Source organism: Pipra filicauda, unplaced genomic scaffold, assembly GCF_003945595.2.
Source record: "Pipra filicauda isolate LSUMZ 115617 unplaced genomic scaffold, ASM394559v2 scaffold57_size4234018_pilon, whole genome shotgun sequence".
In the NCBI taxonomy this organism is placed as follows: Eukaryota; Metazoa; Chordata; class Aves; order Passeriformes; family Pipridae; genus Pipra; species Pipra filicauda.
Window position 1 is genome coordinate 1,293,768 of NW_024104731.1, and position 24,651 is coordinate 1,318,418.

Consider the following 24,651-nt stretch of genomic DNA (forward strand, 5'->3'; position numbering starts at 1 on the left):
AACATTCCAAACAACTTTAATTTCCCACACAACTCCCGTGCTCCAGGAAACCACATCACACTGCTTGGCCTTTTCCTAGACAGCAAGGAACTCCTTTCCTCACTGCAGGGGCTCCAAACATCACTCAAACTGCTGATGCACAGCAGAGTCTGAAGGGTTTTGGAACATGACTAAGGCCTTGATCCCATCACTTGTTCCTCCAGGCAAACATCACCACCCCAGGTAAGCACTGCTGCCTCTCCAAGGGATCTGACAGGACATTCAGGCTGCAGCCATTCAGAAACACAGTAAGGAAGTGCAACAGTCATTTCTGGACACACCAGAACCCAAACAACTCTTGGAAATTGTTCTGGGGGAGCATAAAAGAGATTTAATTTCTTTAGCTGTGCAAAATGTAGTGGTTTAGCTGTGTGTTTCCCAGTGCCAATTTCTGGCACGTGCTATTCAAATACACACAGCTTTTGTTCCCCAAGCCTCATTTGTTACCCCAACCTAAAGAGAAAACATTTAAGTTATTTAAGAGCTGGGAGACACCACGTGTCAAAAAGGCTCGATAATGATCTTGAAGTTGTTCTCCTTATGCACAATACACAAAGTAAAATGTAGCTCTAAAATATGCCAGAATAAAAATCTGTAGCGATTCTGGAAGAATTCAGAAAACTGCAAAGTTATATTTCTGGTTGTTATGTGGAATCATAGTATTGTCACCCACTGCTTCATTCTTCATGATGGAGTTGTGCAAAAACCCCAAGACCGAGAGAAGACACTTTTCCCCTGTAACCAGCCAAGGGGCCACTTGCTTTTTCCTCTGACTGAATTTGGGATTTTCCCTTGAAACACTTCCACTGAGGTATGAAGGGGTTAAAGGTTTAGGAAATGCTCCAGCCAAGGAGCCATCTCCCTGCCAGCTTGTTCTGCCTCCTCTGAAGATGTAAGAAAGCCCCAGATTTGTTGTTGCCTCTTGTTCTTCTCCATTCCTACTTCAGTTGCATTTTGTTGTACTTAGTGTTCCATCTTTTCTTCATTTTTCTTTGCTTGCAGAAATTCTTCCCCAGCTTCTTTGGAGCCACACCTTCATTTCTCACAGGCTTTGCTGGCTTGCCTTTTGTCTCCACAGCTCCTGGCTGTCCCTCACAGGGTGTGTTCCACTGTCCTTTTGCCCCAGACATCTACACACAGAGGGGGAGAGAATTCAAAGAAAGAGCAACTCAGAACACCAAACCAGAATGAATCATCTCAAATGTGCAGTAAGCACAACCATATACAACAACATTCAGAGCCAAAGAGACTCCCAGGCCACATCTGGGCTGGAGGGCAGGCCCAGCTGGTTTCCTGTCACAGTGACATCTCACCAGCCCTGCCTCCTGCTCGTGCCTGGATTTCCTTTGGCAGAACCCAACGTGCCCAAGGTAACCAGGAACAGATGCACGACTCTAGTTTGCCCTCACATGGAGTCAGGATGTGGCTAAAACGTGTACCAGGGCCTAAGAGCCATCCCAGAGCCTGCCAAGCCAGGCATAGTTAGCACAGGGCTTTTACACAAACGAGTCAAGGTCTGCTGAAGAAAAACAGTGCTTGGAAGTTTTCTCACTTCTAAAGTGTCATTACTAGCTGTTCAAACATATTAGAGTGGGATCTTCGGGGCATTTCCAAAGCATGACAGGCATCATTACCTCACCAATATAAATTACAAAGCACCATGGACTCCTAAAAAATTTCTATCAGAAGTTTCTTTAGAGGCAGACAATTCTTCTCATAATCAATTCTACATTGTTTTCAAAACAACAGCAACAAAAATGAGGTATTAGTGACTTTAAGCTATAGTAACTTGCACTTATCCTATGTCAGAAGATGACATCAAACAGCTAAAATATTTTATTTCCATAGATTTAACTTTGCTCTGAAGAAATGCAGAAGATAAATGCTGTATAAAATTTTCAGTAAACAGGAGGAAGCCACCCATACACAATTTCATATTTCTGCCTGAGACATATGTATTCTCCTACATTAAGGTACTTCCACGCTATATATGCCTTTAATATAAAGTAACTTATTACTCTTAGTTGAGAAACAGTATCATGCATCTGTGTTATGAATGTTGTGCTGCACAGGGAGCAACACAGCAATGAGAACTGAAGTTTCTGTGTGTCAGGGAAGCCACAGGAATTTCAGTGAAACTTTCTCCAAAGGTAAAGGAGAGGCAGATGATCAATGGCAATGAGTCCAACTGAGCTACCACACTTTGGAGGGCTCAAGGGAACACTGACTTTTGCTGTGGACAAACAGTTATCCCCACCTGAGCTTTGTTTAAAATTATAAACAACCACAAACTGATCCAAGACTCTCCCCCACTCCAGCTGCAGAAAACAGGAATCACTAAGTTAAGACAAAAGCCTTCAAAGAGTGGCATGAGGGGGCTGAGGGAAGTACTAAAACCTTCAGGAAAGACTAAAGTCACTTGTTTTTGTGCCTTGCCACACACAGAAGTGTAAAAACTGCCAGTTTTCTGTGTGTTGCTGATCTGTTCACAACCTCTTGTCTCCATGACATTTGGGGTATCAAATATTACACTCCACAGTGGAAGCACAATCTGGATTCCTCTCCTCTACCTAGCCAGTTATTCCCAATAAACTTGTAAGACTTTAGTGTCCTAGCCCTCAAAGAAATACCAGTTTCTGCTGAAACAGTTAAGTTAAAGATTTTGAGTTCTGGGGGAAAGACAAAGAGACAAGTAGAGATGAAGGTAGAACTGAAAAAACTGAAGCCAGGTTAAAAGGTCCTTCCTGAAAGCATTTGAAGAAAAAGTGCATCAACAAAAAGCACCACCGGTGACAGAGGCAGAATCAGAAAATCCTTATAAATGCAAATATTGTGCCCATTTCAGCTGTACTGCAAGCCTATGAATTACAAAGCTTTTCATTAAGCCAAATGCCACATTATTTCTGTTGTCCAAAAGTACCATTAGGTCATATTAAAGATGCAAAACTTCATTTTGCAAGAATTTTGCCATCAGATGAGAGAAAAAAGATTAAAAAAAAAACCAAACAACACCACAGTGTATCCCAGAGAACTGTACTAAGAGCCCAATGGATTCCCAACAGCAGAATCCACCTCCCCTGGTTTTACCTGTCTACAGTTGTGCTAATCATTCTCACTCCTGTAGTCATTAGAGAGAAAATGCCAACTCTAACAACCTGAGTCCTACAATCCAAGAGGCCCATCCTGGTGTGCAGATGCATCTTACACAACGTTCCATTTCCCTCTGTTAAGAGCACAACAAACCTAAAGCTTTTTCCACACTGTCACGTTTAAAGGTGGGTGAGAAGAACCTCCCCTAAACCATTTTCCAGGAAAAAGGCATTCTTATGCTTGGGAGTGGATCCAGAACTCCGAAGGGTCTCTGCTCCCAAAGACAACAGCTCACTATGTCAGTTATACACCCCATGGAAAGAAATCATTTCTAAACTCCTAATCTGCTTTTCCAGCAATGGGACACTGACCCTGTGCTTCCAGCCTCCCTGGGGGGCGGGTGGGAAGGTGCAGGGCACTCTGCCATGGCTGATGTGGTAGGGCAAAGGAAGGCTGGGATCCAGGGGCACCCACGGCACGGACAGAGTGGCAGGGACAGCAGGCAGGTCACAGTGAGCCTTGTGTAAGTTATAGGATGATCTCGTGCTCTTGTCAAGGGAACTCTTGTAAATTGAAACGGAGGAATCTCCTGCAGCATGAGACAATAAATAAGAGCCCTCCTGCAGACTAAAAAGAGAGAAGATCAAAATGAAAAACAGTATTTAAATGGGTGGTTTGGTTTTTTATTTGATCTGAATAGCTATTATGTTCTTAATGCAAAGCAAAACATCTTTAGATATTTACTTATCAGTCCCTGTTTTATAAAAAGACTGTGGACAAGAAAGCATTAATTAAACTGTATTGATAAATACATACTAATTACTGTGCTTATAATGTATTCTTAATGTACTAATTTATCAGCAATGTACAGATTGTCATCATATTCAACTAAACATGCAACTGAAAACCACCCACATTGGGCAAACTCCAGTTCCTTAACCAGTGTTTTACAAAGCATAAATACATCTGTGGACACAGACACAAAGCACAGACGTGCTTTCAGTATACACTGGGGCAAACAGGTTTGCAGGAAGGTAAATGTCAACTAAATCAGGAAGCTACAGAAATTATCAAGTGCAGGAAAACTCCTCTGTAATTTGAATTCAGAGACTTGCACTCAGTGCAAGAAACCTGCTTCACAAAAAACCTAACCCACTTGCAGTCTGAAAGCCTTGAAGCAGCTCGATAAAGGAGCAGGGGAAAGGCTGCAGTGTTGTACAGAGAAAGATGTGCTGTTTTAAGTCAAACTAAGCAGAAGTGAACACAAACAGTATTATTTTTATGAATTAAGCAAAAAGACTAACAAAAACAGATGCCCAAATGTTACACGTCAGCCTATATACATAATATTCCAACTCACTCCTGCAAACTGTTCAATCAGCTCAGAAGGGTCCAGTCTCCTCTCCTGAAAAACTGGTTCATAAAAATCAAATTCTTATTATTTTGCATCATTTGGACAAACCTTGTAATGCCGAGCACATTTTATACAGTACTGCATTATGCCATGATAGACCTAAGAGAACCTGTAAAATATTTCTGAAGAAATACAAATCAGAGTAGACAAGCATTCTACAGAAAACACAGGATTAGCTGGGGAATGTTGCAAATAAACACAATTAACAAGAGTTGAGGACTTACTCAGACACTTTCTTCAAAATGTGATGAAGTATATTTAATGAATTTGCAGGCCTGTGAAAGAAAAAAAATACCAAAAGTAGTAGCTTTGCAAGGCTTGTTAGGGTTTCAAATTCATTGCTAAAAAAACTTACTAAAAATACTCACTTGATCAATCCAAGTTTTTCCCTTAAAGTTTCTGGAGAAATCTTTTCTAGCATAATAAGCTTTGATGTGAAAACATCTATATGTCCTGAAAAGAAATGCAATGAATATACTAAAAATAAAAATGAACAAATGTAAAAGCACAACATGCAGAACTAATGCATTTTTAAAAGAATAAAAAAATTGTACTCTTTTAAAGCACAGAACAGTGAAAAGTATTTATCAATGATGCACAATAATAAATGTAGAGCTGCTTGAAGTACAGACAGTCTTTGTAAACCAGGGGGATGCCCCTGACCCCAGGAAATCTTACATTTTGGGTGATGTGTGGGATACACAACCTTATTTTCCCATGGCCTTCATCTCATCAGTTAGTTTGTATCTTCCCAAGTTCACCTGACCTTTGTCACTGTGATTCCTCACTGGACAGATCAAAGTTGATTTACAACACATTTACTTCTGAGTTTAATATACTTGTTTTTCTATTCTGGTACATTACATGAACAATTGTGCTATTCCATTTTACTGGGGATTCTGACTTTTGTATCTTGATTTTTTTCCCTCCTCATCTGAAAAATCCCAACTTACAACTCAAGCCTTGCTCCTGGCAAATGATTAAAACTATTTGCCTTGACAGAGCGAGGAGCAACAATTCCAAGCTCTCCTCATCCCATTTTTCAAATGCAGGCTGCCCCCATTTCCCTTGGTAAGCACTAAAGATCCCCAGCACAGCCTGGCCATGGGTGTGGTCGTCCCTCACCCCTGGTTCCCTCTCACGTCCGGGTTTTCCCAGAAATCTGTTCTATTCCAGCTCCCACGAGGGGCATGAGGAAAAGGCAGCATAATCAAATCCAGCCTACTCAGTGAATTTACTGCCTTACTATAAATCTGCCCTCCCAGGAAGTGTAAATGCTTCAACTGCACAGTTAAAAGTGCTGAACCAAAGCACTTCACCTCCCAAGCTAAGCGTCACTGGCAGTTCATGTCTTGTGGAAGAAGACTAAGTAAGAACTTTCACAAAGAAAAAAATAATGCACCAGGATAACTGATTTGTTTTAAACACTGCACATTTGTTACTTTTCTTTTGTGCAAGACTAAGCAGTTAGATTTAATGTTCTGCGTTGCTCACTAGAGGAAAAGGGACTTGGAAGTCATCATTCAAAAAACAATTAAAAAGAAATCTGAGTTCTGTATTCCTCATCAGCCTCTCCTCAAGTCACAGGCTTCTCTATTTCTAAACTCATTGACAACATAATGGGGAAAAAATAAAATAATAAAAAAATATACCTATGAACTACTCCCATCTAACTTATATAATTGTATATTATATTTGAGAAGTGACCAACTGAAAACACCTGACATTCAGTGAGTTACTCATACAGTAACACACAGGGTTTTTTCCAACCCATTTTTTAAATAATCCTGATTTCAAGTGAATTCAAGTGAAAGTAAACTATTCTTGCACAAGGTTTCTCTTAGGGACTTAATGCAAACAAGTGAACAATGGTCAGGGTAAAATGCTCCCATTAATCAGCAAAGGTTATCCCAAGTTTATTTACTGCTTAGATCAAGTACAAGTGCCTTATTTGGGACACTTGTCACAGAGATTAGTCCCTTTGCAGAGGCAGGATTGCCTATCTGAGCAGCAGAGGACTTAAATCACCAGGCAGGCAAGGTGCTCTAACAGCAAGAGGAAGACAGAGCTCCAAGCTCGTTTGATGACAGAACACAGAAAATAAAAAACTCAACCTCCTGTCAGCCCTTGCAGCTCCTGCAGGAGGCCCTGGGGACACCGGGGCTCTGAGTCACCTCCTGGGCCAGCACTGCTGAGTCACCAGGCTGAGCTGAGATTCCTCCCTCCAACACTGAGCAACAGCTGTGGGGCACACACCGAGGCCCAGAGAACTTTCCATCCACACTTATTTGACAGTACAAAAGATGGCTGAGATGACGAATTAAGCCTTTTCAAGACAAAAGAACTTCTAAGCTGTTCCACCCTTCCACACTCATACCTTGGGGCAAATTTTTAAAAAGAGCTGTAAGTCTATGGCTTTACAAAGAGTTTGATTTAAAAACTCCTTTATTATAAAACACAATAATTCACTAAAAATAATTCAAATTATAGCATAGTCTCAGAAGTCAAGTCTGCCTTTCTGCTTACACCAAACACATAATTGCAGTAGTCTTACTTTCAGGTATTAGATTAATGAGATATTCATCAGAGAATGAGATATTTACCCCATTTGAAGCTGTCCATAATTCCAGGATATTATCACCCTTGGAGAATTGTCCCTGGAGTTGCAGGACAAAGCTTTCTGTTGTAAAGAGCCCACAACATCCCATTTTTTCATAGCTCCCTTGGATACACAAACTGAAAGGCAGAATTTCACAGCTACCTTGCAAATTTTCCTCAAAGAGAGCAGAAAGAATCTCTGAGTAGAGCATGATAACAGCATCCTATTAAAGGCTGTGGGAGATGCTCTGTCACAGAGTGGGTATTACTTCCACATGTTTTTTTTTATCTACCTCTGTTAGAAACCACATGGCAGTACCAAAAATCTGCAGTCCTCAACTTGTCTACCTGAATAAATAAGAGTGTTCTGTCAGTATCAAAAGCTGGCAAAATGTTGGGAGTCCCAACTCTGTATCTGTAGCTGACTTTCCCCCCCAGGCTGGGAGTACAAACTGACTGTTGAGGACAGGGACAACCCCCAGTGACCCTGTGCCTCCTCAGAGCTCACAGAGCCAGAACTCCCGTGGGCCCCAGGGTCTGCTGCTGGAAAAACGTATCCAGGAGCTGCCAAACAAACAGCACTGGAATAACCAGTGTTTCTCAATCCCTGTTTCTCTCAAACACATGAACAGAGTGTGCTGAAGGCCAGGCCACTCAGCCTGCCAGCCTCGGGCCCTGGGCCTGTTCCATGAGCAGGTACCCAGGGAGGAGACACAGGAATCCTCTGTATGGGCCAGGGATGGCTGGTGGGGCTGGAGCAACCCTGCACAGCCAGCCTGCTTCCTCCTGCACTGCCACGAGTGTCCCAGCCTGTCTTCTCCTGCACTGCAGGAGTGTCCCAGCCTGTCTTCTCCTGCACTGCAGGAGTGTCCCAGCCTGCTTCCTCCTGCACTGCCACGAGTGTCCCAGCCTGTCTTCTCCTGCACTGCCACGAGTGTCCCAGCCTGTCTTCTCCTGCACTGCAGGAGTGTCCCAGCCTGTCTTCTCCTGCACTGCAGGAGTGTCCCAGCCTGTCTTCTCCTGCACTGCCACGAGTGTCCCAGCCTGTCTTCTCCTGCACTGCAGGAGTGTCCCAGCCTGCTTCCTCCTGCACTGCAGGAGTGTCCCAGCCTGTCTTCTCCTGCACTGCCACGAGTGTCCCAGCCTGTCTTCTCCTGCACTGCCACGAGTGTCCCAGCCTGTCTTCTCCTGCACTGCCACGAGTGTCCCAGCCTGTCTTCTCCTGCACTGCAGGAGTGTCCCAGCCTGCCTTCTCCTGCACTGCAGGAGTGTCCCAGCCTGTCTTCTCCTGCACTGCAGGAGTGTCCCAGCCTGTCTCCTGCCCTGCCAGCAGTCTCTGTTCCAAGGGGTGCTGGCTGAGCAGCCTCCTGCCAAGCCCTGCCTCACGTACCCTGTATCTGATATCTGATGGCAGATTAGACAGAGCTCCACTGCTCCCTCTGTGTGCTCAGCAAACACATCACTCTCTCCCTGCAGTTCCACTGCTTTTGACTCCGGAAATGTTATAAAACCCTTGATAACATTTTCTCCAGGCAGCCAAATTGCAGTGCAATTCAATATACTGGGCTGCTTATTAAATAATAAGAGAAGAAATGCTTCTCTATTGCACAGTAAGATATAGTTAGAAATGGAGAACTGTGTACACAATTAGCTCTTTGTGAGGGTTTTTTTTTAAGGAAGGGAAAAATCATAGCAAATATTGCTTTTCAAGTTTAAAATTAGAAACATCATTTCCATTAAATATGGAGAGCAGACAAACATGGGATCAGCAAAACTACTACCTCAAATACACTACATTTCACATAAACCCTATAACTCTATGATAGGATACAACACTTGTATAGAAAAATTATAAAGCTGAAGTGGGCATTTCTAAAATAGCACTCTGCTGTGAGTCAGCAACAGCAGAACTGTAATACAGTGCACAAGTGGAAAGGTTAGGCAACCACAGGCCACCACTGCTGCCATAACAACCCTACAAACCAGGCTTTTCCTACAGGAATGCCAGGCAGCCCCACTGCAGAGCATTCACTGCACAAACAGCACCACCCTCACTCTCAGCACGTGCCAAGCACATTCTAAATATCAACCAGCCACCAAGTTGCAAATTTTCCCTTTTAAAACCTCATTAATTACAAGATAATCGGTATCAGAAAGCTCTCCATGTGTTAAAAGGGTTGTTAAAAAAATCTGGCCACATTATTTATATGGATTTTTAGTTTCTCTACAGAACATACATCCCAACAAACACAAACACTTTCCTGATGTTAAAATGTCATTGTACAAACATGAACACAGCATTTTCTATGGGACACTTGTCAGTGAAACTTGCCTCATAACACTGCATTTCTGACATGCTTGGCTTATGCCATTTTGAATAAATGGCCTTACAAGTCTATCTTTCTGCTAACATTCCCAGTCTTTTAATTCCTCTTAATTGCTGTGCTCTGGATTTCAGCTGCCATCTCTTCTACACAAGATTTGTGGTTTCCTGCTCCATTCTCATGGAATGTTACTTCCAAACCATGGATTCCATTACATTATCTCATGTTTCCATCTGCAGGACAAGGAGTACCAAGACCATCTCTTTGACAGAGATGTTTCAGGTCATATCACATATTAGGAGATTAAATGTCATGGATCATTTAGAGATGGACAATGGAAAACTTGGAAAACACACTGAAGTGAAATCATCCAGTGTTCAGAATTCCTGAGGAACTCTCCAGCTATGGGAAGAAGCTCTCAGTAATAGTGTGCTGTGTATTTTTCTTCTTCCTATTAGGAATTCCAGTACTGCCAAGCCAGAAGATTGTTTCCAGCACCTCAGATATGAGACACTTGTGAAGTGTTTTCAAAGAGTGTAATTTCTCCAGTTTTTCAATGACAGAACCTGGTTTACTCTCTTGCTTGGTTTTCCTCATTGTATCTTACCTGTCCACACATTATCAGTGTAGAAATAACAACATTATTTCCTGTTTTCAATGATAAATAAATAACATTTGGCCTTTTCCCACACTGCAAGCTGAAAGGCCAAAGAATCAGCATCCTCTGAGCCACATACCTGCTCCTCTGTTCTTCTTCTATTTTGGTACACAATAACTAATTTATTTATAATGTTTTCACAAAGTGATAAGATATATTCACAGCTCACATTTCATCAAGAAGTATTTTACCACTCCTGTGATAATTCATGATGCATATGAGACATTTAAAAACCCAAAAGCTAAAAACTCCCCCCAAACCCCAAAGATACTTTAAGTCAGGAAGATTTCTAACTTCAGAGAACTGAATCCACATTACAGATACATTTGTCTTTAAAAGAAGAATAAATGCAGTTCTGCAAAACAAACATTAATGGATACTATTTATCTAAATCCTCATTCAACCCAACTCAAATTTTAGACAAAACACATACTCAAAAGTGGAAAACAAAATGGGAAAGTTAAAATAAATAAGGACATATGGGCTAGACCTTTAGATCTGTAGAACAGATCTCCTCTGTTCTACATACATACACATTTCTTAGGAAGAAAATCAACACATGAACTTACCAATATAAAATAAACATTCAGAATGCAACAAACTCTCTGTCCACAACTGACACACTTCACTTTCTGTCAGAGCTTCCACACCGTAATAGGCCTGGTATTCTAGTTTGGGCAGCAGGAATATGGGAGTAAGCTGTAAAAGAGAGAATAAAAGAAAAATCAGCACTCACTGTCCAAAAATGTCCACAATTTAACTACATTTTGTAGTTTATAATGCCCACAGTCCCCCACCATAGCTAGAGCAACACAGACATTACACAGACTTTGTTTGATGGCTCCCACTCTGTGAAACCCACAGTACAAACCCTGGGGTACAGAGACTGTATTAAATAGAGGAGGGTGACAGGGACAAAACCAAAAAAAAGAACAATAAAAAAGGACAGGTAAGCTTTTACAAATGATAAAATTCTGCTGCTGAGTCATTTTTACATGCAACTAAATTAATTTGAAGTTTACACTTCTGTGCTCTACTGCCCTCTGCAGCAATTCAAGAAAAAATACATTGTATTTCTGATCTGCTGATTAGTAGTGGAATCCTGCCATTTATTCCTCTTGTGAGTATCTCACTTGAAATTAGAACCTAATGCTTGGAGTCTCATTTGAAATTAGAGGTAAACCTTTGTGTGTTAACACTGACAGAGAAAACAAACCTCTTGTCACTGACAAACCACAGCTGGAATTGCAGCAGAAATTAAAAAAAATAACCAAGTGCTCAGTTTGCAAATAACAAACCAAGCAGCTATTCACAGGCATTTCTGAGCAGTGCATCACTAGCAAAGGGATGCTATTTCTTCAAAAGAACATTCTGAGCACAGAATCTTGGTCAGGAACCAGAGCTCCGAGGATCCACTTCCTCTCCAACAAAGCATAAGCACCTCCCGACACAATCCCAGCCTGCCTGCTGGAATTCTGTCCCCTCAGGAGGGACACACCACGTCAGACGTGCTGGATGGTTCAGAGGACTGGACAAAGTAATACACGACTGAGCACTACAGAATAAGCTTCCTTTCTCCTATGTTACAAGCCATATTTCCATTAGAATTGCATTTAAACCACTTTACTCCATAAGATAAACCATTTGCTAAGATAATGTACCCCATAGTATCTTCAAGCAGAATGAATAGGATCTCTTTTTGTGTCCTGTGTTGTTCATTTTATCTCCTACTTCTCTGCTTAACCAGGCACAACAGCGAGGCTGAATTGGGCTTGGAAGTACGGGAGATCATGAACATTCTCAAAGCCTTGGGCCAAACCCCCATCACTGCATTAACTGCTAAGAACAGCTCAAACTGACCTGAGGTGACATGAGTATCATTATCCCTGCATATTACTGCAGTAAAAAACGGAGATTCATACTTGCTTATCTTCTAATCAAGCAGCTTTAAAGTAATCACAAGTTATTCTTCCCTCTCTTCCTACAGCAAATATTGCCTTAAAGAAGACCCACACTGCAGAGTTCTAATTAAATGTACAAACTGTCTGAGTGAAAGCACAAATGCCGTAAGGGACTGGGAATGCCAGAGGTGCCACTTGGGCACAACTGTTAAACAAAACCAAGCCATGAAAAGCTAAAAGCACCTTTTGGGTTTTTTTCTTTTTGTGGTACCGTGGCAGTGACCTCACTTTCTGGACAGTGCAGCGCACCAGGAGCAGCAGCTCCCCCAGACTGAACAGCTTGTACACCACGTTGCCCTCCTGAGGGGCTCTGTACTCTGAGGGGGCTTCTTCAAGCAGCTCGAGTTCACTTGGCAGCTTTCCTACAGAAAACAAAAAATACAGGAAATCACAAGCTTGTACAGTTTTTACCATGAAGCTAATTAGCTTTTTCCCTTGTAGGATGGTTTTTGGTTGGTTGGTTTTTTCCTAAAATTTGTTTTGCTTCCTGAGATTTTCAGGTGGAAACTATTTCATTAGGCACAAAAAAGTCACTTACATATTAAAAAAAAGTTTAAAAATGATTACATTTGGAAAATGCTCACTTTATTAAAGAGTGTATTTTTAAATAACCCCACATTATTAGATTCCTCATACAAATAGAGCTGTGACTCCATTTTTGTAGAAATGTTACAAATACATTTAACATTAAACTTGGAGCTTCTGTGCATTTTGAACATATTCTGAAATGTACACTGTGGGAGATGTTGTCATGCAAGGGACTGCAAGTTATTTTCTGTTAGTAAAATACATAACTGTTAGTAAAATACATAACTTAACTCTGGCTTTCTGCAAAACAAACATACAAAGAGGTGTCAAACTGTATCATTATGCTTCCTATTCTCACACAGTCACTCTGCCGTGCCAGCATATTGGTTTCACTATCTCTATTAAAAAAAAAAATCATATTTCTATTATCAAATACCTGAATTCCAGACTCTGCCTGTTTAAGAGACAGAGAAACAGGAAGAGTATCGTGCTGCTCAGCCCTTCAGACTGAGGGAGGAGAAGTGGTCTGGCAGTGACTACTGAAATTCAGTTAAATCAATAAAAATGTAGGAAGTGGTAACACAATTTCAACTAAATTAGTTGTGTTAATCTACAGATTAAGTAATCAAGTATTAAGATTAATTCCTACATGATCAAATGCATAATTTGATTATATTTTTATTCTACCAAGAAAGTCAAATAGTTCCATTTTTGATTGACAAGAATCTGTTTTCGCAGACCAGACTACTAAAATACTTGAATTTTGGTGCAAAAACTCATTTCACTACCAAATTATTTCTTTTCCTTGCTTAAAAACCTTGTGCACAGCAGCTTTTTGTTTCCCTACAGTAAAACAGTATTTCACATTCAGCTCTGTGGACAAAAAGCTCCCAAAATGTTCCCTTATATGTGCAAGACAGGAATTAACAGCACCTTCTCTGTGGGAGAATTAAAGGCACATCTCTAAGTAAATGTAACAGGTGCTCCATTACCACATTCTTCAGATGAAGGATTCAAATGTTTTTCTGTGAAATTTTATCAAAAATTGGACATTTTCCTCCTCACACAATGAACACACTTAACTTACTCTTTGGCACTCCCTCAAAGAGCCAAGTCCAGGTGTTCCTGCTGGGATTGGAGGCAGGGGCTGGCCCAGCTTCTGTGCTGGAGGTCACCAGTGGTTTTGGGGACAGAGGGCCCTGGGCTGGCACAGCATTAGGATTGTCACAGCTCCCCACTGGCTCGGGAGCTTTTTGGGAAGGTGACTTGAGAAGCTCTGTTTGCATTTTCAGAATCTGTCCCACAGGATCCAGCTCTTTGGACAACTTCCTGGTGGGTTTCCTGCAGGCTTTCTTTCCCTGATCCATGGAATCTGAGCCATCAGCCACGCCTGCTGAAGGGATCTGGGTGGGAGAAGGAGATCCTGCAGGCTCTGCAGTGGCTGGGGCAGTTGTTTGGCACCAGTCAGTGTTTTTACTCTCTGAATCAATGACCAAACGTTCCTCATCCGTGTCACTGCTGCAGAAGGGAGGCTGAGTCTCGTGGCTCTGGGCAGCATCAGACTCTTCCTTGTCACTGGCTGCATCAGGCAGAGGATTTGGGTTTGTTTCATTGTCCAATACTTCCTTGGTCCCAGCACCCCGTGCTTTGTTCAGTCCTGTCTCCACTGACTCACCGGGGGAATTTTCTCCGGGGCTGAAGCCTGGAATGCCATCTAATGATGGAAGCTGCAAACTGGCACATGCTGAAACTTCCTGCTCACAAAGGGGGGTTTTCCCTTCTTCATCTCCACTGTTTATAGTGGATGTAATTTTCCCCCCCATGTTTAGGCCATGAGATAAAACTTTAGCAGTGTTACTAACTGCAGGAAAAGTACTTTCCACTTTAGAAGTTCTTGAGAGCTTGGCAGATGCTCCAAAAGTTTCCAGTTCTGTAACATCATCATCAAAGTCCATCCCTGTGTCATCTGGAAGGGGAATCTTCCTGCACTGGTAGGTATCAGAGGACACCTTAACACAGGGATGAAAAAGTAATAATATTAAGAAAAACCAACCAATAAATCAAAGCAAGAAACGGAATGTGTTAATCACAAAAAAGGCACAGTCAAGTTGAAAACATGAGAAATGTTCTACTATCCACATTTTGACTGCTGGGAAAGAGGGGCAGTAATGGAAAAAATGTTCCTGTTTAACATGGAATAATTGAGTCCTATGAATTGAAGGCCTTTCCAGAGGGAAATAAGGTTCAGAGAACTTTTCCCAGTGAAGTAACTGATCCAAACACATTTTTTAATGAAGTCAGCAGTAAAGCTGAGGTGCCCATGGAGTAGAAGCATTTAAAGGAACTCTATGGACACTTTATAACAGGGTCCATAACTCAGCAGTAGAAAAAACGTCAACAGAAAACCTAAATTTTCCTTCATTATTAGAAAAAAAAAAGCAATTTAGGAAATAGAACACAAATTTTTGTTTTGTTTGTTTTATTTAAGAGTAGGTGAACCTACATACATCCCACTGGAACAGATTGTCCTCAGCTGGTTTGTCCATCCATACATCAGAAACTGAAACATAGGATGTTTTAGTTGCTAGGAAATCCATTGGAATTTCATGGAAGATTTGATTCCTCTCTCTTACTGTCATTTCTTTTCTCAGCAGAGGTGAATCAACATAAACCACTTTAGCTGGTTTGCTACCTTTTCAAGAACGAAAAGAGATTGAGTACATATTAAATGAAAGGAAGAAAGACTGTTGTATAATGTAAATAATAAATCTTTCAATTTTCAATTATGGTCAAATCCATTCCACATTCACAGAAGAAGAAATGAAAAACGATCCCCTCATTCACCAACAACAGAAAACACAAGTATGTGCAGGTGCAGTGTGAGTGATGATGGGCTGCAGCACCAACACACACCACGTTACCAGCTGAGCACATTTCAAACACAGTTCTAAATAGGCTATTTGGAAAATAAGAATTTAGGACCCATCACTTCTTACACTGCATTTTATCATCAAATGTGTTCTGTTCTCCAAAAAGCTCTTTTTTTCTCCCTTGGGTGAGAGTCAGTTTTTCTTTGTTAAGTCTCACTGCCCAGAAGTGAAGGCTGCACTTTGTTTGTCTTTAATCAGTCCCTGTGTCTGGGCTCTGCTGCTCGTTCACACCTCACCACCCTTCCATGGGAACAAACAGAAAATCAAAAACTAAAAATCAGTCATGCCCTGCCCACATCACACAGAAAGCAAAGGCACACAGGGAACACAAAAATAAATTCATGCAAGGGGTTGGTCACAGGGAAAGGTGGAAGAGGAAGGAGCAGAGAAACCCTTCAAGAAACACCAGGTATTTCTAACACATTCTGAGTGTCCTTTAGCTGTTCACTTGGGATCCAAAATTAAGTTTAAAAACTGTAATGCTGATAACAAAAGGAATCAGGCATATCTTTACTGATAAAGCAATTTAATTTCGTGTTGGAAAGCACAACATTTGTAAAATTTGCAGATATTTGATAGCTTATTTACTATCCTCAAGTCTGCTTTAGAAAGCACACAAGGACATTCCAAGACAACAAACATTATAAATACTCATAATGAATAAACCCTGGTGTATTTTAAAAAAAAAGAAAAAGGTTATCAGGGGAGGAAATCTATATTCAGGCTACTGAAGGAGGGCTTGACAACCAAAGTAAAGCATTCAGATGAATTCATCAGTTTATTAAAAATATTTTTTGTTGCAAATGGGGAAAGTATCTCCATGGATGTCCACTACTTTTTAACTATTCTATGATGTGAATAGATACTGTTAATTCCAGAAAATGTTTGCTCTTTTGTTTTTCAGAATGGCTCTTTTTTTTAGCTTATTGAAATCGGTTCACTTGATAATTTTAACAGTTTCATGCAGTTGGTTTCTTTCCAAGGATCACAACTCCCAGTTTTGAAAAGCAAAAGGATATTAAAGTGGTTTTCTGGTTTGCTTTGTTTATTCCCTGAGTGGAAAATATCTGAATATCTGTGTGCCCAAATTCAATGTTTATGGGGATAACTGTAGAGGTTGGGACTATTCCCAGTAACAAGGTGTAGAAAACTATAAGAAGTGACCCCAGATCAGCTTTCGGGGTTTTGGACAAAACCCCGAACTGTTACAAACAAAAACATCCCATACCTGCAACAGTGACCATTTTAACACAAACTGGAATTTCCCATTGCTCCTTGTAGTTTAGTCCATGATTATTCAGTAAAGTAAATAATGATTGATTACTTAGAACAACTTGAGGACAGTATTTCAAAGCAAGTTTTTCTGCATTTGAATCTGAACTAATATCCTAAACAGAAAAAGAAAAAAATTATTTCTTTTAAAGTTCTTTTTTTTTTTTTTTTTAAGAAATATACAGATTTAAATTTACAAGAAAAACTCCAAACCCAAACAAACAAAAGTCCAAATACCACCACAGTGCTTCAGAATGAAATGAAAAAGAAGAAAACTCCCCTGAAGGTTTCTGGCTAAATCTTATGCAATCACATTGCAGCATGAGATAACGTATCATCTTAACTTGTACTTTAGTTCATTCCTATAAATATGAATCACTGGGTTGAACAGGAATTTAGATGATCATGAAATACAGGAGTGCACTGAAGAAAAAAACCCCAAACTAGATTAACTTGCAAATATATACTACAGATTTTCTTATGAGTTAAGTGATAGCATAGTAAAGACGTGTAATACTGAAGTATGGTTAGAACTGCCCAGTTTCAATACCAATTACATATAAAGAACCTCAAAACAAATATAAAACCATGAAGAATACAAATTCAGAACTGACATGATAAAATTGATAAACACTGTGAGGACACATGTCCATGAAAAAGGACCAAGAAGATAATGGAAGCACCATGAGAGAAGGAAGGAAAATCCAGCTGTGCTCATGTTTTCTGCCACATCACCATATTCTGTTTACAACTGTAACATCTCTTGGGGCAGAGCCCATTCTCCTGCATCTCCTCTGCTCCTTTCTTCAGCAAAAGTGTCTTTGCAATCACAGTGTTTCTGTTCAAAGTTTGGGGTTTGATATGTGAACAAACTCCTTAAATTAGCTGATAACAAATTATCTGGAAAAAACAGTCCAAAAAAATCAGTTCTAGAGAATGCAAAACTCCTCCATTTTCACGGTGGAAGAACACAAACAGCAGCTATTTAATGGTGAGGTGGAATGGAATCTAACAACTGTTCAACCCAGAAACAGGATCAAAGCGCACTTGGGTACAAAATATGCCTTCAAAATGCCAATGAGAAGGTAACTCACATTATGCATAATCTGAGCCTTTTTTTCTGGAGTTATAATAGATGTCACAGTTTCATAATCTGTGGGCAGCTGAACGGGCATGGCAGGGAAATCTGTTTTACCTCGTCTTGCTGTACCCTTGGAGAAAGCAAAGAGAGTCAGGAAACAGCTTTAACAGCATCTTGCTGACCCAACATTGCATGTCTTGTGAGGAAAAACACTCATAATTTATGCAGCTGCATTAGAAAGTTGTGTTATATGAAAAATATACTATTACTGTAATCTTCTTATGGCAAACATACAGTGGACAGCTTTACTACCAAAATAATTTTATTAAAGTTTTAATTAATAATTTTAATTATCAATTATAACCCCTAATCCAAGCACTGAATAATAGCTGCAAAAATCCTTGTGTAACACAATCCTGATGTAATTCTACTTATTTGAAAAAAACAAACCACAAAACCAACAGATAAGGTATTACCATTGCAAGAAGATTTTTTTCCAGCCTGAAGGTCAGCTGTGTCTGGAACTTCCCTCCCATGATACTCATGATCTCCTGGAGCGTGTAAAACTCGGGATACTTTTGCACATGTCCAATACAGGCACGGAGCAATTCCTAAGGTAAAAACAAAAATTGTTTATGCGTTTGTATCTTTCATAAGAATTTCATTTTGAAGTTTTTTCTGCCATTGCAAGTTGCATTTAAACATTTGCAGATACCTGCAAATCCACCTACTGAGATTTACAATATTCTTACAATCCCTGGTGTCAGAACTGACACATATTCTAAATTCTCCTCAGCCCTCCATATGCAAGACTAACAATGTATGCACACGGGCTCAGACCAATCACTAAAAAATACAGCTGAGTACAGTTTGAACTGTGCTAAACCAAGTAATTACTTTATTAACTTTTAGTGGAACTAGTATTTTTCTGTGTTACCACCCAGTTTACACAGGCCTAGGTAAAAGGCACAAAGGTAAGGACAGGATGATTCCACTGGTGTTGAAACTCACTGTCATGTCAGCTCCAGATAACTTTTATATCTGAATTAGGCATTTAAGACATTTCACTTCTATTTAGTGACTAGACTGAATTATTTTTGCAAGTATTGTTTAAAACTAAATATGTGCCCCTATTTCATTTTTAAATCTGGGTATCAACCTTACAATAAACAGGATTTCAAGTTTGGAGACACATTTTGTGACCAGATGACAAAATCACTTTGAAAAATAGACACAAGATATAAAATTGCAAAATCTATCCTAATTTTTAGGGAAAAGAAAAAATGCAAGCAAGGTTTTTGCCTGAACATGTGCCCAAACTCTGCATCAACCCATTGATGGGAAAGTTTAATGAACCTCTATTCTGGAATTCCTTTTCCAAAACCCAAGAATGATACATGAAGTTGCATTCATGTTTGATCTTAGAAGCACCAAAGTGGATATTTAACACAGCATGAACTTGCAGATGATTATGATTAAAGCCTGAGTCACCTCTGATTAAAGAGCCTCTGTAACATGCTACTGTAGAATTTAACATTCAGTCCAGTGGTGTGTATCTAGGAGCAACTTCTTAATGTAAATGCACACCTAAAATGCAACTTCTCTGTTCCCAAATATAAAGATGCACTTTATTTAATTGAGGAGTAACTATTTTCACATATTGTGTTCAGTGCCTTCATTTGTATCATACCTTACTGGCTACAGTGAACCACAGGCCAAGGGAAATGCCACCCCTGTCTCATCCCAACATGCAATCAGCACAAGTTCAGGGACCAGCACATCCCACGGGCAGTGCCTGTGTATCTCCTACACAACTCCAATGGGATTAGCTCAGAAAAGATGGAATGGCACCTGGCACTGACCTCAGTATAACGCAGTGCATCTTCCGAGATGGCATCGTAATCCTGGGCACAGCTTCTCGCAGCGTTTTGGGCAAATTTCATAAATTCTGCTATTTCATTGTTTACCACTTCTTTCATTTGCTGGGGAAAGGAAAAATCTACTTTTAAAACAGAACAGAATCCTCTGTGCTAGGTATGTAACCAGCAAAATTTCCAGAGAGGCAGTACAGGCAATGGTACGAGGGAGGGTGTAGATTCCACTTGCTGCTCAATGTGGCAAATGCTCAGAGGTTCACTCCAGGAAAAGAAATTTTTGTGAGGCCCATTTCCTTAAAAAAAAAAATCCCAAACCAACAAAACACCACCACCCAACAAACAGCAAGCCTCTTTTGGTATGGTGCTTTATAAAAAGAAAGGCTGCAAGACACTGTTGATGAAGTTTACATGATAAAGCCACAAAGTATCTGACTCTGACTTCCCCAGAAATTGTACCAAAAGTAACAACAACGCAGCAGATACTCATGTGCCCAGGAATGACATTCCCACTGTTATGGCATAAAACAAAGGAATTAGCATTAAAAAGGTAGCATGGGAAACCAAATGGAATGGCTCAAAAACATCTGCTGTTAATTACACTTTACAGGATTCAGCTCAAATGATACTTCCATCCAACAAGGCCACAGCCATTTAAACACAGGGCTAAGGCTCAGCTGCAAGGGTGCACTCGAGCCCTTCTACTTCTGTGAGCACTGATGTGGCAGCACATGAACAAACTGAATTTAAAAACCAATGTTCCCACCTTCCCCTTTATTCTTTGCAACAAAAAAATTGTATGGCTCCCTTTGTGACACTGCTGTGTCCATAGCTGTGCACTCACCAAATATGTGAACAGTTCCCTTTGACTTGCTGCATTAACTTGAAAATGGTTGATTTTTTTTGAGTACTTAGTCATCAGATATAAGTATGTTTTCTGCTCCTTCTCAGACAGACAAGAGGTGAATGGATAGGGGAGCCTGGGTTCTGGAAAAGGATGACCATCACTTGTGCCTTTGGCCTCAGCTGACTCTGTGGCCTGCACGTCACAAGGCTGCCTGTTTTCTGAAGAGCTTCCCAGGGCTTCCACATTTTTCTTTGCCTCTCTGAAAGAAAAGTAACAAAGAATCTGCACTTTTCACATAAATACTAATATTTGTCAGAATTAATAAATAAAGGCAGTCATGCAAGCCTAAACTTCAAATCCAGCAAAATGCTCTGAGAGACACTGTGCTCTTCCAATTCCTGGTCTGTGCCAGAGGATTTCTCTTATTCTGAAACTCCACCTGGACAGTCAGACTCATCCTCAGTACCAGCAGAAGGTTTGCCACTTGTTTAAAAACAGGAAAAAAAAAAGTAGTGAGTTTTTTTCTCCTTAAACAAACTGGTGTCTGTATTAGTCTGTATACTCAAGATTGAGGTAACAAGCCAAATGTGAAATGGATTCCTTGCTCTGGAAACACCCATCATTAATGAAAAGATAAAGAATCTCCACATTTCATCACTCACTGATGGCTGGCGTTCAGTTTGCACTCAGAAAGGTCAAACTTAAAAGTCAGTTATGATAGTAAAGGAGAAAGGCTTTTTCTAGTTAAGTCTTTCACTGTAAAAGAAGAAAATTTAAATTACTTCATTGTAACACCAGAAACTCCAGATTTTAATGAAGAAATTCTTACAGAGCACACAGTTCAAGAGTTTAATTTTCTACTCTAAATAATGCTGGAATGAGCCACCACAAATGACATTAGGCCAGGGCAAGGGGCACAGCTGCCCTAAAAACAACAAAGCTGGTTCTTAAAACCACTCCAGTACATGAAGGCCAACTAGCTCAGCCCTGCTCTATTTAAAATAATTGTTCTTAAGAGAGAAAATACTTAAGGCAGACAAAATGAACATTAACTGCTGATCTTGGAAAAAGCATATTTTTAAGATACTATTTCAGCAGTAGGAAACATCTCTAGTGTCATTCAAACCCAGCAGTATCACATCCACAGCTCTTAATAACACTTCACAGCTGTCTCTCTGGATACAGGGAGGTGTCCATCCCCGTGGCACAAACTGGCAAATTTAATTAAGCTGGAGCAGCGACAAGATGCTGACTCAGATATGCCAATGTAGGAACATCAAGAAATTCTAGCAGCTCAAATTGGCTGCATTCAGCACTGAATGAAATGGCAGCACATCAAGATCATTTCAGTATGCAGTGCTGTCACAGGCTTCACCGGGGTGCAAACCAAAATAATCTGACAGAGCTTTTCTGCCCATATTTACAGCATTATCCTTCACTGGAGCTGACAGCTTAAATTTGCCCCTTCATTTTATCAGCACCCTGCCTTCACAGCTTCTACACCAAGACTTAAGTAAATATCTATCAGAAACCCCAATATAAAAACTGGCAAATTTCCTCCAGCTTTTCCTTTCATATTTGCTCCAAGAGGTTTAATTTCTCTGCCCCCTGACTATGGCCAAACAATCCAGTTCCATCAGTTCCTGATTCTTCCCAGTTGCAACCTCTCTGGCCTCTCCTGGCTGTAAACCCTCCTGAACCACACACAGCTGAACACAATCTCACTCCTGAGTGTCTACTCCAGACACCCTTCAAAGGAAGAATCCTACAGTAGTATCAGGTGTACCAGCAGCGAGCTGTGAGGGCTGTGCTCATCTCTTGCTGGTTCCAAGGAAAGCTGCTCCAACAGAGATGAACCAGAAAAGCCTTCTCTGGTTAAAGATGTGGGATAGAGAGAGCAGGTATTCCTCTCAAGTGGCATGTTCTCACTGTCAGTTCATAAAAATACAGTAATTCCCCTTTTGCACAAGTTATCTCCCCCCATGCTGAACCTCCCCCTCGGGGCACAGGAGCTCCGTGGTTCTGTGCTGTGCCTGTTCATTCCCCAGGAGACACCTGCACCTCCCTACCAGCTTCACAACTGCTGAGGAAAACCAGTGGTCTAAACACAGCCCTCCAAATGCTCAGATCCAGCAGCACGAGATAGGCCTTTCACTATGCAAAATAAACACTGATTCTGCTTCCTTAAGGAAAAAAAAGGACATAAAACCTGCACAAACAACACTGCCTGTACCACCTGTGTTCACACAGTTTCATTTCCCTGCCTTCAGCTAACACTCTACAGAGTTTCTGCAATAATCAAGGAATTAATTGTATCTCCACTGCACCTATGGAGTTGGGTTTACGCTCCTATGCTGTTGGGTTTATGAAAACAGTGCTGGCTACTTCCAAAAGACAAAAGTGAAAAGGATTTCAGTGTACAGGACTGTCACCCTTCTACAAAGTGAGAAGACACGGACAGACAGCGAGACATGAATCCCTAAAAAGCATTAGGTCTGGTTTGTGGGTTACAGGCCCCTCACCTGACCAGTTAAGGGTGTGGGTCAAACTTCATCCCTCTTTGGTAGGTAAGAGAAAGCAAAAACAGGCACCAGCCCCAACAAATAACCCAACCTCTATCCCAAAACCCTCAAAATACCCCCTTCAAGACAGAGAATCCCAGAGGGCCCAACCTGGACTCCTCCTGCTCTCTGAGGTGTCACAGCAGCTGAAGCACAGACCTGCTGGAGGAGTCAGTAACAAACCCCTGTGTGCCAGAGAACACCCAGCTTTCCCCAAAACAGTATGAGCAATCTGTCCATGGGATGATAACAAAGAGCACAAGGTGATAATGTAACACAATATACCTTCTCGATAAATGCCACAGTTCAGACAGGCTTGGAGACAGGGAATATTTGTCATAAAGTTCATGTGAGAAAAATACTTCTTTGCCATTTTTTGGTGTAATATCCCTAATAAAAAAAAAAAAAAACAAACAAACCACAAATACATTGCAATACAAAAAAATCAAAGGCCACACCTGCCCCCAAGAAACAAAACCCAGAATAATTTATAAAATAAAAGAGGATGCCTACACAGTGTTTCCAGATTTCCTCTTTGTGGAAGTTACAGACATACTACTTCCACCAGGTTTTCAACAGTAAAATACATATTCCTTACAGTACAGAAGAACAGTTTCACTAATGCAATATATAAATTCTAGATGCGGTGAGAGAAACTGATGGTAGTTACACACTTTCATACGTTCATCAAAGAAAACCAAACTTTGGGTTGAACTTGCTGGAATTTTTGCGAAAGATACACCGTTTTTTACTTTTTTTTTTTTTTTTTTTTTTTTCAGAAAAGAGTTGGTTTTGTTTTCTACACTGATCTTACCTTCAATATTTTTTTTTTTAATGTAGCCCTTCCAGTGTACAGGGTTCATACGACACCAACCCTCCTAAGCTATTGTGAAAGGTGTAAGAAAGGATTTATTTACGTTTTACCTCACAAACTAATTCAAACCCATCACACACAAACTAATTCAAACCCATCCCACCCCTCGGTTAAAGGAGCCCAATTACGTCTTTGCGGGGCGTTTCGTGTTAGAAACACGAACAACGCCACGGCCCCGATTTCCAAGCCCTCGCTGTCCCTCCGCCGTGGGCACACACGGACACAGAGCCCCTCAGGGAAAGGATTCCGCTCCTCCCGCTCCCGCGGCGGGAGCGACAAGGAATGGCTCGCACACCCTCCCGCCCGCCCACAGCGCCGGGACGGCGCCGGACGGGGCGGGGACTGGGTCTGCCGCGCTGCCCTCAGACTGCGGCGCGTTCTACCCCCGGCGGGGCAGCGCGGGGCCGTGTCTCGCTGGCCCCGCCGTGTCCCGCTGCCCCCGCCTGGCTCGGCCGGCACGGGGTACTCGCTCACCAGCTCAGCGGCGGCCCCGCGGCCGCCATCTTAGCAGGCCCCCTCACGGCACTGGCCAATCAGCGCCCGGGCGCGGGTCAGGTGCTCAGAGCCAGCCAATGGGAACGCGGGCGGCAGTAGCCGCCT

At 41.2% G+C, this 24,651-nt stretch overlaps 1 protein-coding gene across 1 annotated transcript; it reads right to left on the reverse strand.

Annotated features, from left to right (window-relative positions):
* On the reverse strand, nucleotides 1-24,554 carry ICE2 (interactor of little elongation complex ELL subunit 2). The gene is made up of 15 exons (XM_027747432.2): nucleotides 24,526-24,554; nucleotides 23,463-23,567; nucleotides 20,614-20,875; nucleotides 19,758-19,877; nucleotides 18,372-18,506; nucleotides 17,909-18,025; nucleotides 16,771-16,930; nucleotides 15,120-15,304; nucleotides 13,700-14,621; nucleotides 12,268-12,446; nucleotides 10,693-10,822; nucleotides 4,912-4,996; nucleotides 4,768-4,818; nucleotides 3,501-3,756; nucleotides 1-1,169 (listed from the first exon to the last, which is right to left on the reverse strand). The coding sequence occupies exons 1-15, from the start codon at nucleotides 24,552-24,554 to the stop codon at nucleotides 978-980; spliced, it is 2,928 nt and encodes a 975-aa protein (XP_027603233.2). The 3' UTR covers nucleotides 1-977.
* Nucleotides 24,555-24,651: the final 97 nt, after the last annotated feature.

Bases quoted from the DNA above. Each gene is read 5' to 3' on its own strand.
- ICE2 (XM_027747432.2), bottom strand. From the start codon at position 24,554: ATGGCGGCCGCGGGGCCGCCGCTGAGCTG. The intron at 16,931-17,908 runs GTGAGTTACCTT...TTTTCTGTTTAG, and splicing joins AGGCTCAGATTATGCATAAT to GATATTAGTTCAGATTCAAA. The intron at 4,997-10,692 runs GTAAGTTCATGT...ATTTCTTTTCAG, and splicing joins TGAATGTTTATTTTATATTG to GACATATAGATGTTTTCACA.